Source organism: Rutidosis leptorrhynchoides, chromosome 3 (assembly GCF_046630445.1).
Source record: "Rutidosis leptorrhynchoides isolate AG116_Rl617_1_P2 chromosome 3, CSIRO_AGI_Rlap_v1, whole genome shotgun sequence".
NCBI lineage: Eukaryota > Viridiplantae > Streptophyta > Magnoliopsida > Asterales > Asteraceae > Rutidosis > Rutidosis leptorrhynchoides.
The window spans coordinates 664,435,853-664,452,324 of NC_092335.1; the positions used below are offsets into that span (position 1 = coordinate 664,435,853).

The 16,472-nt window shown below is 31.5% G+C and overlaps 3 protein-coding genes across 4 annotated transcripts; 1 reads left to right on the forward strand and 2 right to left on the reverse strand.

The window, feature by feature from the left end:
• Positions 1-6,568: 6,568 nt before the first annotated feature.
• On the forward strand, positions 6,569-8,520 carry LOC139899279 (F-box/kelch-repeat protein At1g57790-like). The gene is made up of 2 exons (XM_071882099.1): positions 6,569-6,655; positions 7,410-8,520. Exon 2 carries the CDS (start codon positions 7,411-7,413, stop codon positions 8,347-8,349), a length of 939 nt encoding a protein of 312 aa, XP_071738200.1. The 5' UTR covers positions 6,569-6,655; position 7,410; the 3' UTR covers positions 8,350-8,520.
• Positions 8,521-8,943: 423 nt separating this feature from the next.
• LOC139899280 (magnesium transporter MRS2-I-like) lies at positions 8,944-12,534 on the reverse strand. Its single transcript, XM_071882101.1, has 11 exons — positions 12,104-12,534; positions 11,988-12,017; positions 11,446-11,599; positions 11,235-11,356; positions 10,729-10,803; positions 10,418-10,642; positions 9,890-9,934; positions 9,737-9,781; positions 9,494-9,523; positions 9,296-9,415; positions 8,944-9,203 (listed from the first exon to the last, which is right to left on the reverse strand). The coding sequence occupies exons 1-11, from the start codon at positions 12,353-12,355 to the stop codon at positions 9,117-9,119; spliced, it is 1,185 nt and encodes a 394-aa protein (XP_071738202.1). The 5' UTR covers positions 12,356-12,534; the 3' UTR covers positions 8,944-9,116.
• A 1,147-nt stretch (positions 12,535-13,681) lies between these two features.
• LOC139899281 (photosystem II reaction center W protein, chloroplastic-like) lies at positions 13,682-15,562 on the reverse strand. 2 transcript variants are annotated; one of them, XM_071882103.1, is made up of 3 exons: positions 15,481-15,562; positions 14,341-14,657; positions 13,682-13,884 (listed from the first exon to the last, which is right to left on the reverse strand). In XM_071882103.1, the coding sequence occupies exons 1-2, from the start codon at positions 15,536-15,538 to the stop codon at positions 14,341-14,343; spliced, it is 375 nt and encodes a 124-aa protein (XP_071738204.1). In that variant the 5' UTR covers positions 15,539-15,562; the 3' UTR covers positions 13,682-13,884. The 2 variants fall into 2 exon arrangements, with proteins under 2 accessions (XP_071738204.1, XP_071738203.1); XM_071882102.1 differs by lacking the exon at positions 13,682-13,884 and having other exon boundaries at positions 14,250-14,657.
• Between the last annotated feature and the right edge of the window lie 910 nt (positions 15,563-16,472).

Consider the following 16,472-nt stretch of genomic DNA (forward strand, 5'->3'; position numbering starts at 1 on the left):
CTAGGTTGTGTACATATCACTCTCTCATCATCCTCTCATTCTTTCAATCTTTCACCTTTCCTTTCTCACTAGAACCAGAAAATATCTCGTACCCTAATGGCATTTTCGAACTTATAATCTCAGATCCGATCACCTAGCGAGATTTTTCGGCGAAGGTGTTTTGACGGTGGTTTCATCAGTGGCTGTATCTGTACACGTGAAAGCTAAATCGAAGATGTAAACGAGATATCTGTACACTTGATTTTGTTTTGGTTGTTCATCAACTGGATAAGATATTGATGTTTGTGGCGTTAAACTCATATCCACTTATTTTCGTTTATTTGTTGTTGAATTTGGATATAATTTCACTTCATACTGTTTTTAATAATAATAGATTCGTGTTTAGTGTTTTTGAATAATGGTAACTGTGATTTTTGGAAGAGAAAGGAAACGTCTTCTAATTTTGGAAGCTGTGGTTAAGAGCTGCGAATGTGAAGACATTTTAAGATCTTATTTTGTCTTATGTCTTCGAAAAAACAAACCGTCTTCTATAAAAACATCTGCCCACCCGCAGACATAAGACATAATAAGGTCTTCAATGATAAAAACAAACAACACCAAAGTGTATATACCCATCTTCATTATCAGGGAGAGTAACAACTAATTCTTTGGACGCTAAAGGCGGTGATCCAGCAGCAAATGTGCTCTTTTTACCATCATAAGCCAACCGCCGATTACCCATGTGTGAAGTCACGTACTTCTCAGTCAAACATTTTAATATAGCTCTGCATTTGGATTTTGAGGTCACTTAAGGGGTAATTGTCACCTATAAAAAACTCACAATATTTAAAATTTAAATTCAAATGAAATTGTCATACCTGATGTTATAGTCGATCGTATGAACCCTAAATTAAAAAGATAAATCAAAATTGACATACTTGAAGATCATGGTGAACAAATCAATTTCATAGAAGCAACAAATTAAAATAGACAAAATTGAATGTTGATAGAATGCATTTAAACAGTGACTCAGTAAATTGAATGTTTGGCATGATATGAATGTGATTTTTCATATACCAATGAACTGTATAACCCTATCCAAATCGCGACTGTGATATGACTTGATCACTGATGTTGTTGAAATGCCCCGTTCATATCGATTATAAACGTTTCATAATAATTGGTTTCATCGCGAGGTTTTGACCTCTATATGAGACGTTTTTCAAAGACTGCATTCGTTTTTAGAACAAACCATAACCTTTATTTTATCGATAAAGATTTAAAAAGCATAACGTAGATTATCAAGTAATGATAATCTAAAATGTAGCGTTTACACACGACCATTACATAATGGTTTACAATAACATTACACAACAATTTAAGTCTCCGAATGCAGTTTTTAAACAACATATTACAAGCATGCTGACTCCAAATCTTGTTCTTAATTTAGCATGCAACAGCGGAAACTCTTAATAATCACCTGAGAATAAACATGCTTAAACGTCAACAAAAATGTTGGTGAGTTATAGGTTTAACCTATACATCAAATTGTAATAATAGACCACAAGATTTCATTTTTCATAAATATCGATCTGCATAAAAAATCATTCATATGAATTGAACACCTGGTAACTGACAATAACTTTAATGCATAGAATATCCCCAAACAGAACCTCTCATCTGTATAATATAAATCTCGAAGTACTAAAGCCATCCATAACCTGAATGGGGGTTGTTAGGCCCAATAGATCTATCTTTAGGATTCGCGTCAATTAGGGGCCATTTCCCTAATTCTTAGGCTACCAAGCTTGAAGGGACGATATTCGGTTTAATAATCCAACCATAGAATGTAGTTTCAAGTACTTGTGTCTATTTTGTAAAATATTTAAAAAAACTGCATGTATTCTCATCCCAAAAATATTAGATAGTAAAAATGGGACCATAACTCACTTTCACAGATTTTCGATTCGTCGAAAATTAGACTTGGCCACGGGTCGATTCATGAACCTATAACAAATATATACATATATAACAAAGTATGATAGAAATATATTCACATCATATTTTTATTTACGTGTTGACGATTTAAGTTGTCAAGTTAGCAGTTCAACGTTAGTAGTCCACAATTAGTAGTCCACAGTTAGTAGTCCACAGTTAGTCGATATATCACCCTGAAATAATCAAGACATGTTACACTTTCTTAATATAAACAAGACCCATAGTATGCATATTATTTCGAATCACTCCACGACCCATTGTATACATGTCTCAGACTCGATCACAACCCATGGTATATATATTATTTTAGAATCAACCTCGACCCATTATATGCTAACTCAAGCATTACCGCATATAGTGTCTTACGGTTATTCTAAAATAATATATATAGATGATGTCAATATGATATGTCAAAACATTGTATACGTGTCTATGGTTTATCGATGCATATTATGATGTCGTATTGTGTAACTTGTCTTAACTAATCAAGATTAGTATGTAATAAAGGAATACATAAAACATGTTAGAATACATGTATAGTACAATAAAAGTTAGCTAGAATATGGTTAGTATAGATTTGTTATAAAAATTTTCGTAGTTAAAACTAGTAATTTTATCCAATTTTGTTTTACCCATAATTTCTTCGTTATAAATCCGTTTTGAGTGAATCAAATTGCTATGGTTTCGTATCGAACTAAAATTTATGAAACTAAACAGAAAAAGTGATGGTTTATAGTTGGAGTTACAGGTTACAAGTCATTTTTGAAATAGGTAGTCATTTCGTCGAAAGAACGACATCTTGATGACTATTTTGAAAAACATACTTCTACTTTGAGTTTAACCATGATTTTTGGATATAGTTTCATGTTTATATGAAATATCATTTTCCTAGAATAACAACTTTTAAATCAAAGATTATCATATTTTTTAATTATCCAACCCAAAACAGCCCCCTGTTTTACTTCGACGGCGTATGTCCAGTTTTACGGTGTTCTTCGTGTTTCTAAGTTTTAAATCATTAAGTTAGCATATCATATAGATATAAAACATGTGTTAGGTTATTTTTATAAGTCAAGTTAGAAGGATTAACTTTGTTGGCGAACAAGTTTAGAATTAACTAAACTATGTTCTAGTGATTACAAGTTATATTCTTCGAATAATATAGTTATATATATAAGAATCGATCAAGGTTATGAACACCATTACTACCTCAAGTATAGTAGGTAAACCTACTGGAAATGATGAAAAATAACTTGAGCTTCAAAGGTTCTTTGATGGCTTGGAAGTTCTTGAAGTAGAATCATGACACGAAAACAAGTTCAAGTAAGATTACCACTTGAATTAAGATATTTATAGTTATAGAAATCGAATCAAAGTTTGAATATGAATATTACCTTGAATTAGAAAGATAACCTACTATAAATAACAAAGGTTTCTTGATCTTGGATGATTACTTGAAATGAATTTGAAAGCTTGGAAGTAATCTAGTAAACTTGAAAGTGTTTTTGATGTGTTCTTGAGTAGTTATTTTGTATGGTGATCAAAGGTTGAATTTATGAGCTAGATTGATGTAGAACGTGATGAAGAACACTTAGAACATCAAGAGAGAATAAGATAGAGATGTGTTTGATGCATGAAAGTTGAAAAATGAAAGTGTTTGTGAGGGTTGTTGAAAACGTGAACTAGCACTACCATATAAGGTTCCATTAGTTTGTTATTTCGTTAGATATTTCATGCTAGTTGCCAAATGATAGTTTCCACATGTCTTGATGACTCATTAAGGCTGCTAAGAGCTGATCATTGAAGTGTATATACCAATATAATATACATCTAAAAGTTGGGTATAATACGAGTACGAATACTGATTGAATACGAGTGAATTGTTGATGAAAACGAATGGGAATGTAATCTTAACCATTTTTGTTAAGTATGAATGTTTTGATATATGTCTTGAAGTCCTTCAAATGTATATTAATACATATAGATACACTACATATATATACATTTTAATGGAGTCGTTAAATCATCGTTAGTCGTTACATGCATTCGTTGTTTTGAAATCTTGAAGTTAACGATCTCGTTAAATATAATTAACCCATGGTTATTATATCTAATGAGATGCTAAATTGTTATGTTATCATGATAACATAGTGTGTTAATATATCTTAATATGATATATAAATAGTAAGATGTTATTACAACGATAATCGTTACATATAGATATCGTTTCAAAATCTATAAGTTAGTAGTCTCATTTTTTCGTATATAGTTCATTGTTAATATACTTAATGAGATACTTAATTACCATCATAACATCTTAAACATATATATATGTTCATATATATATTATCATTTCATTTACAAGTTATAACGTTCGTGAATCATCGGACAAACTGGGTGGTCAAACGTTTACATAAAAACCGTTTAAAAATTAATCAAGTCTTGACAAGTTTGATTGATTAACATGTTAGAAACATTTATTCATGTAAATATTAATCTCATATAATATATAATCATGGAAAAATCCGGGTTATGACAGTTGTTATGAATAGGGCTAGATAATTAATTCTTCGGATAGTCAAATAGATCTATCGCTGGATTATGTACAAAATTTCTTGTTACCGTTTGTTATATACATTAACTCAATGTTGATCTTCAATCTACTAAGTGCTTGATCCCTTACCTCAGTGTTCTGAAAAGATAACCTCCAGTCATAAGCAGCCATATACATATTCTTTCCTTCGTACCTGATTTTAGCCAAATTTTCGATTAGAACAGCCCAAACAAAATAGTCTGCTGCCACCAGTCGTGGAACTGGTCTGACTCGAATGCCTGGCGGGTCGAGCCCTGTTTCACTGTCTAGTGACAAATGCTCCATCCAACACAATGGCATAAAATTCACACTTTACTCAAATAAGTCCTCAAAATATAGTATTTATTTATCATCATCATCATTACTAAATCAAGTACATAATCAATTAAGAGATCAATAATCACATAAACAAATCTGTGAAGTTGGACATACCTTGTGTCTATAATCCCATTATGGTAAAATTTATATGTGTAAATTAAGAATATAACCAATATAAAATATAAAATAATTAAAGATACAACATAAACCCTAAATCATATAGGACATACCTTGTGTCTATAATCCCATTATGGTAAAATTTATATGTGTAAATTAAGAATATAACCAATATAAAATATAAAATAATTAAAGATACAACATAAACCCTAAATCATATACCAAGAATCAGTAAAAAATAGCGGAAAATTTTATAATTAAACCAACGAATATAAACCCTATATTAGATAAAGAAATTAACAGATTAGATAAACTCGTACCGATTTGATTTCTACGATGGAATTGGTTGAATGAATCATCTTGAAACGAATTGTTTGATTGACAATTGAGCTATGAATTGTAGACGCTTTTAATCAGATGAATTTGATGGTGAACCGTATTGGAAAAGAATTTACGGAGTATTAGAAAAATTAGAAAAGGGTTTAGATTATCCCGTGTTTATTTTAAAAGAGTATTTTAGGGATGGAGTGTATGTAAAATTGATTTATTAGCTAATATTTTTAGTGGATGATTAAGGACCGTTGGATCGAGGGGTATTATAATGTAATTTTCGAAATCTAATGGTAATTAAGGGAGTTTTGAAAACATTTATTAGCTAATCAATACTCTCTTTTTTAATGTATATAGTCAGTGTTGTAAAAGTCGGCCGACTTGGCCGACGCGTCGGCCGATGCGTCGTTTTTTTGGGTTCTCCGTCCCGTTTTTCTGAAAACGACTCAAAAGACGGTCAAAGCTAAAAGTTCGGTCAAAGTCTGTCAAAGACGGTCAAAGTTGGTCAAAAACGGTCAAAGTCAATCAAATTTTCGTCAAGATCTAATATATTTTAAAATTAGTGTTTGTTTTCATTTTTTGAGCCGCTCTTTTTTTTGTTTCCTTACTGATTATGTACTTGGTAACATTAATTGAGTTTGAAGTTTGATTGTTTTTAAATTCAAGTTCTTATTTAAGAAATTTATGGTATATAATCAACTATTTTATGTACATCTAAATATATATTTAAGAAATTATTAATAAAGTTAACGTTAGTCAACGACCGATGCGTTCACGACGCGTCCACCGACTCGGTCGACGCGTCCTTTTTAGGTCTCGACCGATGCGTCACCGACTCGCGACTTTTACAACCTTGTATATAGTGATAGTGATAGTGATAGTGATAGTGATAGTGATTAGATGTGAGGGATAGGAGTGAATTATTTGCAAATATATCTACAAATTTTACTCAACGGTTTTTAAGCATAATGACTTTTTAATCTAAGGGTATTACTTTGACATGTCATTCTTTTTTTCAAATTGGTTTGCTAATATAACTTTTGTTATAATACTTATAGAGATAGAGATAGAGATAGAGATAGAGATAGAGATAGAGATAGCATAAGATTTAAGTTTTAAAGATAACATAAAAAGAATAGAATATAAATATTTAGGGGATAATAGAAATCTGATTAGTAAGTATTTTTAAAAGCAGGTGACGTGTAACAAACATATAAATCTCTCCAATCACGTACTCTATATATTTAATTTGTTCCAATTTCCACGCCATAAACAGTGTTTTTCATCTACTTCCTCTTCAACCCTAATAAACCATCAAAGGTAATCTTTCATTCTTTTTCCATTTTATTAATTTATGGATTGATTATTTGTCTAATTCATCATAGGTACTCACGTACTACATGTGTGTGTATGCATGTACATTTACAAAACTTAGATGTGGTTAGTAGAATGTATAATTAGAATGTGACTGTATATAGTATGTTCCTTTGTATGATATTGATTAACTGATTAGAATTATTAGGATATTTATAAGATGTTTTGTTCAACTCATATCAAGAAGCTATGTATATCCGTGTTTTTTGGTTATTTAAAATTCAATTAATGATATAATGTAATTTTAGCATGACATGAAAATTAATTATAAATTTTTGTTTAGATTTTTGATAAGTACATAATATAATATCATAATGTTTTGTCGTTTTGGTCACTGAAAAGGGTCGAAAACGGTCGAAAATGGCCACATGATAAAAAGTGATTTTTCCCGAGAACATGTTTGAACGACATGTTGTCGGGAAAAGACTATTCCGGCTACAGGTTGTTGCTATCATGTTGTCGGGAAAAAGTTTTCCTACCACTTTTTTTCCGACGGCCATTTGGATTTTTGCCGACGACGTGTAGGACCCACGTTAACGTTAAAGATAGTATTCTCTTCCGACGACATGTTGTCGGATCATTTATATTAAGCAAGTAAAATACTACTCTTCTCGAGTAGTTAGTGTGACCAGAAAAACCTTATCCGTTTACCCATTAGCTTTAAAACGCAAAAATTTTGATAATCTTTATTTACATGTAGAATGCAAAGAATGGAAACTAATAGAATGAGATCATGGTCCGATCTTCCTGTCGAGATTCTATCCACCATTGCAAATCGATTAGAATTAATCGAGCTTTTGAGCTTTCGAGGAACCTGCAAAGAGTTTCGTGTTGCTTCATATGGTTTATCAGCTGAAATTGAATCATCTAAACCTCCATGGTTACTATTCCACAAACCAAATACTTCAGAATGCCTAATCTACAACGAACGCGAATCCAAAACATACAAAGGAAACATCCCTGAACTCGAAGGTGCAATTTGTCTTGCATCATATCAAGGTTGGCTACTTTTATCCAAACACGAATCGGTTTACTTCTTTTGCCCATTTTCAGTTTCCAAAATCGTCCTCCCGAGTTTCCCTCACAAACAACTCGAAAATCACACCGCAGCCTTTTCTGACGTACCAACTTCCCCTAACTGCATCGTTTGCGTTATCAACCCAATCGACGATCTGTTTTTCGAAGTTAACCTTATTTATAAAGGGAAAAACGAATGGACTCAACACAAGATAAACCGTACCTACAGTTTTATCTCGAATGTTTTTGCAGCAACATTCGATGACAAGGAAAAATGTTTTTACTTCCAAGATAATAAGAATAGCGTGGTCACATTTTCGGTGATAGATAAGAAATCTGCAGATTATATGATTGTCAGTGGAGATTCATCTAAGGATATCGAGACGTTGCCTTATAGTTATCGAACACACATGTTGAATGACAAAATTGGGACGATTAGACAAAACTTGGATCTTGAAGATGATGAATATGTTGATGTTCGTGGCTTAACGTGTGAATATAAGAAATACCCAATTTTGTATCTGAACGAAATAGTAGATGTTTCTCCTACTAAAACACGTTTGCGTAGGGCACTTTGGATTCAACCAAGGTTCTATAAAGCTCATTCGGATCGGCATTGGTAGCGCGTTTTAAGGTAAATTAAAATTTTTTGTTTTTGCCATGAATTGATTAATTAATAGTGTCTTTCATGTTTTTTTTAGGTTTGGTTTATTATTAGAAACAGAGTTTAGTCAGAACTTGTTTTTATTTATGCTTTTGGATTTTGGGATTTTGAACTTTTTTGTGATCTTTATTGGCAGTTAATTTAAGATTATAAGTTTGGTTTTAGCCCTTTGATTTAAATATGTAAGCATTTACCTCATTGTTATCTAGCAATAAAAAGTATGTGAATTTAAGGACGGAGTTTAGTGAGGGCAGGGAGGGGCTGACACCCATGGAAAAAGAAATTGGTAGCACTTTGAGTTACCAGCGTATGTATTTTTGTACTTTTGAATCATTTAAATCGGAATACGTATAATAAAAACGGTGACAACTCGCAGATTTGGTCTTTACTTTTTTATTCGGACTTCGAATTGGGTTGATTCAAAAGTCAAAACGTTAATAATGAGTTTTTACATTCATATTCATATATTTTTTTAAAAAGAATTTAATGAAATATATTATTAGTCTTGGCCTCCTAATGAACAAGTTTAACCTCTAATTATATAATAATGTAATTCCAGCTCCCCAACGAACAAATTCAAGCTCCGTCACTAAATGTTTGATACAAGATGGAAGATAACTTGTAAAAACTATAAACAACATCAACTACCGGTTTTTTCGTATTATAATAGTACAACCCATTACTGCTTAGAGTACAAGCACCTAATGCATATGGGTCGAACTCTTATCAAGATCCCACAAGACCTTTGTGTCTCGAATAAGTTGTTATTGACATGAAGATGGATGCACTTAGTACTCCAGCAAGTATGACTACCTGCAAGAAACAAACACCTATGATGTACAAGGTACAGTTGTTTCATGCACATGATACAACTACTGAAATGCATCAAGAAAGTGGTGACGTACCCATTTGAATGCATAGCCATGGTTATTATTCCATGGGTATGGAATGTTCATACCAAAAATAGCAGCTACTAATGAGTAAACAGATAATGAGACTGTCCCAGATAGTAGGAAGAGTTCCAACTGTATAATCAGTTAAACAAAGATTCAGAATTTTGTAAAAAGAATTAAACAAAATTGGTAGAATATACTAATGTTTACCTGAATCAGTTGATTTCGATGATTATCCAACTGCAACAAAATAAAGATCATCTGTTAATTTTTTCTTGAGCTTTATGTTTGGGAACATGATCATGAAATATGTTGTTTTTAAAGCACATTTGAAAAGTTTGATTCTTTTATTAAAAATTAATTTGAGAATACATCTTTTGATAATAAAAATATGAAGGTAATCTTGTTAACTAAAATCAATTGCACCAATCTAAGTTGTTCATACTTAGTTACCTGAATATTAATGTAATCTTCGGTATCATCAATGTACTCACGCAGCTGTAACCACCAAAATATAGTATGATTTACAGGACATAATTTGTTTTTTTTACAAGGCATGGATATAAAGTATAGATATACAAATGATTAACCAAATTGAGGTTTTACCGTAGTTAGCTTATTTGATGTTGCTTCAATTTGCATGAAGTAAGCCTACATAAACATAAACAACATCAATACAAGAAACTGTTTATAAGCAACTGCAAATAGATGGGATTAAATTTCGACTCATTTACTTATAAATTGGTTGATTTTGGTTAGCCATTGTTATTACTGATTCATATTAATTTTGTACATAAAATGACCTGTTTTGATGCATTGCCTAACCTAACCTGTTCGACCCGCCCAATATCCCCCTTCTAATTTATGGCAACTGCAAATACATTTAGCCTTCAAGCCAAAATTAATAATAAATAGTAACTTTAGGCCCCATTTCACTGGGAAAAGCAGGCGAGAACTATTGAAAGAAAATTTTCAAAATATAAATTTCAAAAAGTACCAAAATACCCCTGCGTGTGTAATTGTGAACGTTACTGTTCACATGGGTATTACGGTATGTTGACGTGGTTCACAATTAGTGTATAGAGTATAATATAATGTATAATGTATAATATGCAAATAGGTTTTGTGATGAACCTCAAGTAACATTTCAAGTTCCTCAACGTCATTTTCATCATGAACCGAAAATGGTGTTCCCCGACTCGCTCTAGAAATCTTTGATTCGATAGTAGGAGAGGCCGGGGACCACGTTACGTCCGCACCGTCACTGCTCGGGGAAGAAGCAAACGACATTTTCCTCGATAAGTAGAGATCCGCCATGTCATCATCGTCATCCAATAGCTGTTCAAGTTCATCTCTTACCTAAAAACAGAGAAAACAGAACAAATAAGTTTCAATTGCTAATATTAAGTAATATAAGGGAAATAAGTAATGAATAAAATACGTACTTTTAGAACTCGATTGGTTAATCTCGTCATAGCACTCTTGAGCTTACGCACCCTATCCAGGTTACGACTGCTTATCTGCACATAATATGCACTTGATTCACTTTGATAGATACATCAAACAACCTCACACTAAACTGCAAAAAAAGAATCACACAATTTATTGTTTAATTCCCTAAATATTCAGAATGTGTCAATCTAATACTCGGTTGATTAAAACTGTGATTAAATAAGTACTTGTACATTTTTTTAATCTAAGTAATTGTTTTTCTTAACAGAATTTTTACCTGTTTTTCCAAATCTGTTTGTTTTGGCCTTAAATATTTAGATGATATATTATTATTTGTAGTCACTTATACCCACCCAAACACACAAAACTAATCTAGTCATGATAACCGGTTCAAATGCACATCCAAACAGTCCCATAAGCTAATCATAAATTATTATAATATTAAATAATTAAATAGATTTATTTATTTAAAATTAATTGGATAGATAAAAAAACTTACCATGGAGGTGAGTTCATCTAACGCAGGGTAAGCGTCGGTTTCTAGTTCTCTTGCGCGTGCGTCTAGAAAACTACATATACCTTCTAGCGCAACTTCAAGAGCCCGGAATTCAAATGGGAACTCTAAAAATATATTGTTAGAAATCAGTAAGATTTTGAGTAACATTAAACTTAAAAGTGTACACATATAGACATTTTAAAGAAGAATATACCATTTGATTCGCTAGTTTGAGTGTCGGTTTGAACCCCAGTGCTCTCTTCATCATCACCTTGGCCTATAAAATTGATGTCGACGGGTGGCAAGCGTCTTTGTAGTTCTTCGACTATTGGGATAACGCTTTCATCAAGTGGATCACGAAGCAGTACCTATGAATTAATCAACATCAGGTCATTATAAAATGAACTTTATCATATATCAAAAGTTTAACATATTATTTTCACTATAAGTTTTGGTTTGGTCACAGTTTTTAACTTAACCAAAATCAAAATGAACTAAAAGTATTTTGTTTCGGCCTTTATCAAAAACCTCACCTTACCACAGTTGGCTTTAGGCCAATGATATGTAACTTTATGACTTTTTGTTTACAATTGTGCATAGCAAGTGTTTTTGAGTTTTGAGAAATTATTAACATGGCCTCAAAACTTAATAATCAGATTTTAAAATTAAATTTCTAATAATCAGATTTTAAAGTTAAATTTCTAATAATAAGATTTTAAATCTATAGTACTAACACATAATGAAAAGCAAAGTTACCTCTTCAGTTGTAATTATTGCTTTGATATGCTACAGACCCAATCAAAACAACAACAAAAAGTTAGTATTAAAAAAAAATCAAGAAACTTATTGAAAATACCAAAAAATTTATCAACCTCTAAATTAAGAACAATAGCTTTTTCTCTGCCTAAAATCGCAGACGGATAAGATAACAATGGATCAAGAATTCTCAAATCTCTAGCATGAATCGATACTCGTTTCATAACACCATATTTGTCAAGATCCAAAACTGTACTTTGTCCATTATGATCAACTGAAACCCAACTTCTTGAAACTGCAGTTTTCTTGATCAAAGAAGCTGGTTGAGAAAGTGAATCCAACTGCACAACTAACCCATCTCCAGCCATTGATTCTGGTAGCTTTTATGCAAGATTTTGAGATAGTAAGTAGTAATATAGCAGCAATATGTATGGATATAAAAGTTGATGTTTTAATTAGGGAAATTTTGGGTAAGATGGTAACTTTGTAGTACTTACATTACATGTAATGTGATGTGAGTGGGGGAAATGGCAGGTAAAATGGGTAGAATGTGTGACAGTTTTTTTGTGATGCTTACAATGCTTACGGTTTTAAACATGTGCATTTTGTCTTTGTTTAAGATTATTGGTTTGGTGCTTTGAATTATGTGAATTAACCAAATGGTCCTTGTATATATCATGATAAATTGTTTAAAGAGACAACTCATACACCACTACCAAGAATTAATCCATGGATATATACACATCCCCTTTTAGGACTGAACTCTCTAACCACGTGATTAAAAGGGTCACTTCAAAACCGGCAGGTCAATGATCTTTTAGTTATATATATCAATATATATAGAGGTAGTCGATGCTATTAGCATTTTAATCTCAAGAGGTCTCATGTTCAAACCTCACTAGCATCACATCTTAGGGCAGTGGCGGAGTCAGGAAATTTTTTGATCGGGAGCAAAAACTTTTTTTTTTTTTTTAAACTTAGGGATTTTTTTGGCAAATATGGAGATTTTGAGGCAAAATATAGAGCTTTTTGAGCAAATTTTAGAGGTTTTGGGGCAAAATACGAAGGTTTTGTCCCAAAATATGGAGGTTTTGAGGCAAAATATGAAGGGTTTAGGGAAAAAAAAATCCACCGGGGGTAAAATCGAAAAATCCAAAAAATTTCTACTAAAAATTGCAAATCCACTGGGGGAAGGCGCCCCACCCTGCCTCTTCATAAGTTCGGCCATGTCTTAGGGTGCTCAGGGAACTTGATCGAATATGCTCACGAGATAGCCCGTTTAACTCGCGTACATTAGAGTAAAAATACTATACGTGCCCAAGTAATCTTATACGTGCCCAAGTAATCTGAATAAAGAAAACCTTCTATGTTTACTTGTTTTCTATTTGATGGAAGGGAGTCGGAATATGGTTTTTGCGTATGTTTTGTTCTAAACATTGTGCATATTTTTGAAAAACTTTAATTTGTTACTAACACGAGCCGTTATCTCGTTCGTTAAAGATAAAAAGATCGTCGTAACAACATTGGACGAGCTAATGTGACATTTAATTCACATTCTTGTAAGAACGATTTATAATTTGGGAACTAGATCCAATTAATTAGTTTCTTGTGTTTAAAGCAAATATAGAAATATAAAACACCCTCTTTACAAAGTGGCATCGTCTACCACAGTACCACATGAGGAACAAAAGTGAGCGATTTTATAAGTACATGGGCCGGAGTTGACTGTTTGTGATAGTTAAGGGATCAAAAACATGAAATAAAATAAGAAGTGGCGGGTAAAAAACAGCACAAAATATCTTCAAACAAAGGCGGTCACCGAGTGGCCCCAAAAGTTATTGGAGTCATCACGTCTTCTTGTACTGCCTTCTATGGTCACTTCCAAAAACCATTGTATCTGCATTTTCACAACAATACTACTAATTCAACTCAATGTTTTTATATACGGAGTATATATAATATATATAAATATAAATATATAATAATAAATTAATATCAAGTATAAGATATTTAATTTCAAAATAAAGTTTAATTAATTTAATATTTTTTTAATATTAATTTGTGTTATCTAAACATTCAAATCTTCACCATTTTGGTACAAAAATTTCACCATTAATAAAAATAATATAATTAATATAAATAATAAATTAATTAATTTCTATAAAATACTTAATTTATAATTTTATGTTATTTTATTTTTAAAATAAAAAAAATCCAATAAATTTACCAACAAACACTTGATGGAACAATAACTCAGAAGAATTGAGATAATTTATAACTTCTATATGCATAATATAATTTTTAAACTTTATTATATCCATTTCTATTAACATAAAGAACATTTTCATATTACTTAAAGTGATAGGCCAGAGTCTTCATCTTCATCAAGGCTTCCTGTGTACACAAAGTAAAGTGTCCAAATCAATCCAAACACACCAAACAAAATCCATCCAAGAAGGTTGTTGCTTAGACCAAATGGTAGCCCCGTTCCTTCGGTGCTCATTCTCTCGTCTACTAGAGCCATGGCTATTGGACTTGACATCGTTGCAACTGTTGTTGCAGCAACGAATGATGACACACTTGTCATAACCAATCGCGATGATCTCTCTTTTTCGTTACCTTTATCCATTGAACAACAAACTTTTTCGATTCTTGTAGTCTTCGTTAACCCTGGATATCGAGCACATTGTAATAAATCGTCATTGTGTATTATTTATGTAAACACAAGTAGCTCATTAAAGTTACACGATTTTAGTTACTTTAGTAATTGAATACAGCTATCTATAGATGTCGTTTCAAGTGAGTGACCATAACATGTTAGTTGATGAGTTACTACAGTATTGTTAGACCAATTATCTAAATATGGTTGGATATGACTTTATTAATTTCTCTATATTAGTTCAAACTTGAGGTATGAGATACTTTTGTATCTTTAATATCAAGTGACATCATGTATTAAGTTATAAATGTTGTATGAACCACAAAACATAAGATTTAGTGAAACATAAAGATTAGACGGTGAAACCCACGTTAGCCACGTATTGACTATGTTGCATTTTCATAGTTTACCAACTCAGATTCTAATTTTTTTTGTTATTCTTGTCAAATATAGATTCATATCTTGGGATACTTCTTCAACTGGCCTAGATTGTCATTATATTATATACAGTATATATTAATATATATTAATATATTATACTATATATACATTGGTGAAGATTCAGAGCGAATTAATTTAGGGGACAGCTTAGAACTCTATACTAGTGAATCTATTATATCATATGAGCCAATTCTTTTTAGATCCTTTCACTACAAAACTTTTATGCACCTTAATGATAGTCTTTTAAGACTCTAGTTGTGGATTTACCAAATTTATTATTTACAAATAAAGCACAATCCAAATTAATTGGGAATTATGAAATTATCCTGTCTTATTTTCACCTTTAAAGGATAATAATATGTTTTATAAAAAGTTGAACAAGAGAAAGCTTACCAAGAAGACAAGGTTTCTTGGGAAGAAGAGTGGGAGTGGAAGCTGAAATGGATGCCATTTTCTTTGTTCTGATTTGTTTGGTACACCTGTTTTTGATAGTAAATGACTTTTAATTGGTTTGTTAAATTTAATATTCAAGTCTGTCCAATGCAACCACACAACATGGATTGCACCACATCTACCTTTGTCCACCACTCATCCCACACCAACTGCAATTGAAGGTTATTGATCCGTTACAGTTACTACTGTTTTATCCAGGGTCCATTTTATAAAGCTTCTACTATATATAATAAACTATCCATTTGGTTAGAATTATGAAAAACATGTTGTAGTAAACTTATCACATTTAAGTTTCAAGAAATAACAAAACGTTTCGAGTCTTGAATCAAGACTCAATATTATTATTCACCTTCATAATGAGAGAATTTCTATTTAACTTAATATATGAATATGAATGTAAAAAAAAAAAAATTGTGTATGCGTGTACCAAATAAATAAGAACAAAATGAGATAACTTTCTTTTATACCCTAAATTATTATGCGTGTAAAAATGTGTATACAAAAGTAATTGTAATCCTAATTAAATAAAATAATTTATTACGTATGTTTTTATTTCATTTATCTTGGAAGTGCGAGTCTTTATTGATCTGTGCACGACTGCACCCAATAATATAATATTACAAATCTATAACTAAATTTAATTAATATTGGCAGTAAGGAATCTTATACGAATTCTTATATATGTTAGAAGTCATAAACAAATTAATCAGTATTATTATATTATCTACACTGATAAGTCAATGATCTTGTAACTATACTTCTATTGCCTCATCAATTCCAGATCTGATATGTTAAATACTGCAAGATATAACCAGTTTTGAATCACATTATTTATTTATATTAACCAAGAATCTGTTATTTATGCAGAAAGTTGAATCAACAAACTGGATAAATAATCACTATAGCAAGAACTGTAATGGCCGGGGTTTCCT

Coding starts and splice junctions, on each gene's coding strand:
- LOC139899279 (XM_071882099.1), top strand. CDS start 7,411: ATGCAAAGAATGGAAACTAATAGAATGAGATCATGGTCCGATCTTCCT.
- LOC139899280 (XM_071882101.1), bottom strand. CDS start 12,355: ATGGCTGGAGATGGGTTAGTTGTGCAGTTGGATTCACTTTCTCAACCA. Junction 12,018..12,103: donor CTATTGTTCTTAATTTAGAG/GTTGATAAATTT, acceptor TTGGGTCTGTAG/CATATCAAAGCAATAATTAC. Junction 10,804..11,234: donor TAGATGAACTCACCTCCATG/GTAAGTTTTTTT, acceptor TATTATGTGCAG/ATAAGCAGTCGTAACCTGGA.
- LOC139899281 (XM_071882103.1), bottom strand. CDS start 15,538: ATGGCATCCATTTCAGCTTCCACTCCCACTCTTCTTCCCAAGAAACCT. Junction 14,658..15,480: donor CAAGAAACCTTGTCTTCTTG/GTAAGCTTTCTC, acceptor CTCGATATCCAG/GGTTAACGAAGACTACAAGA.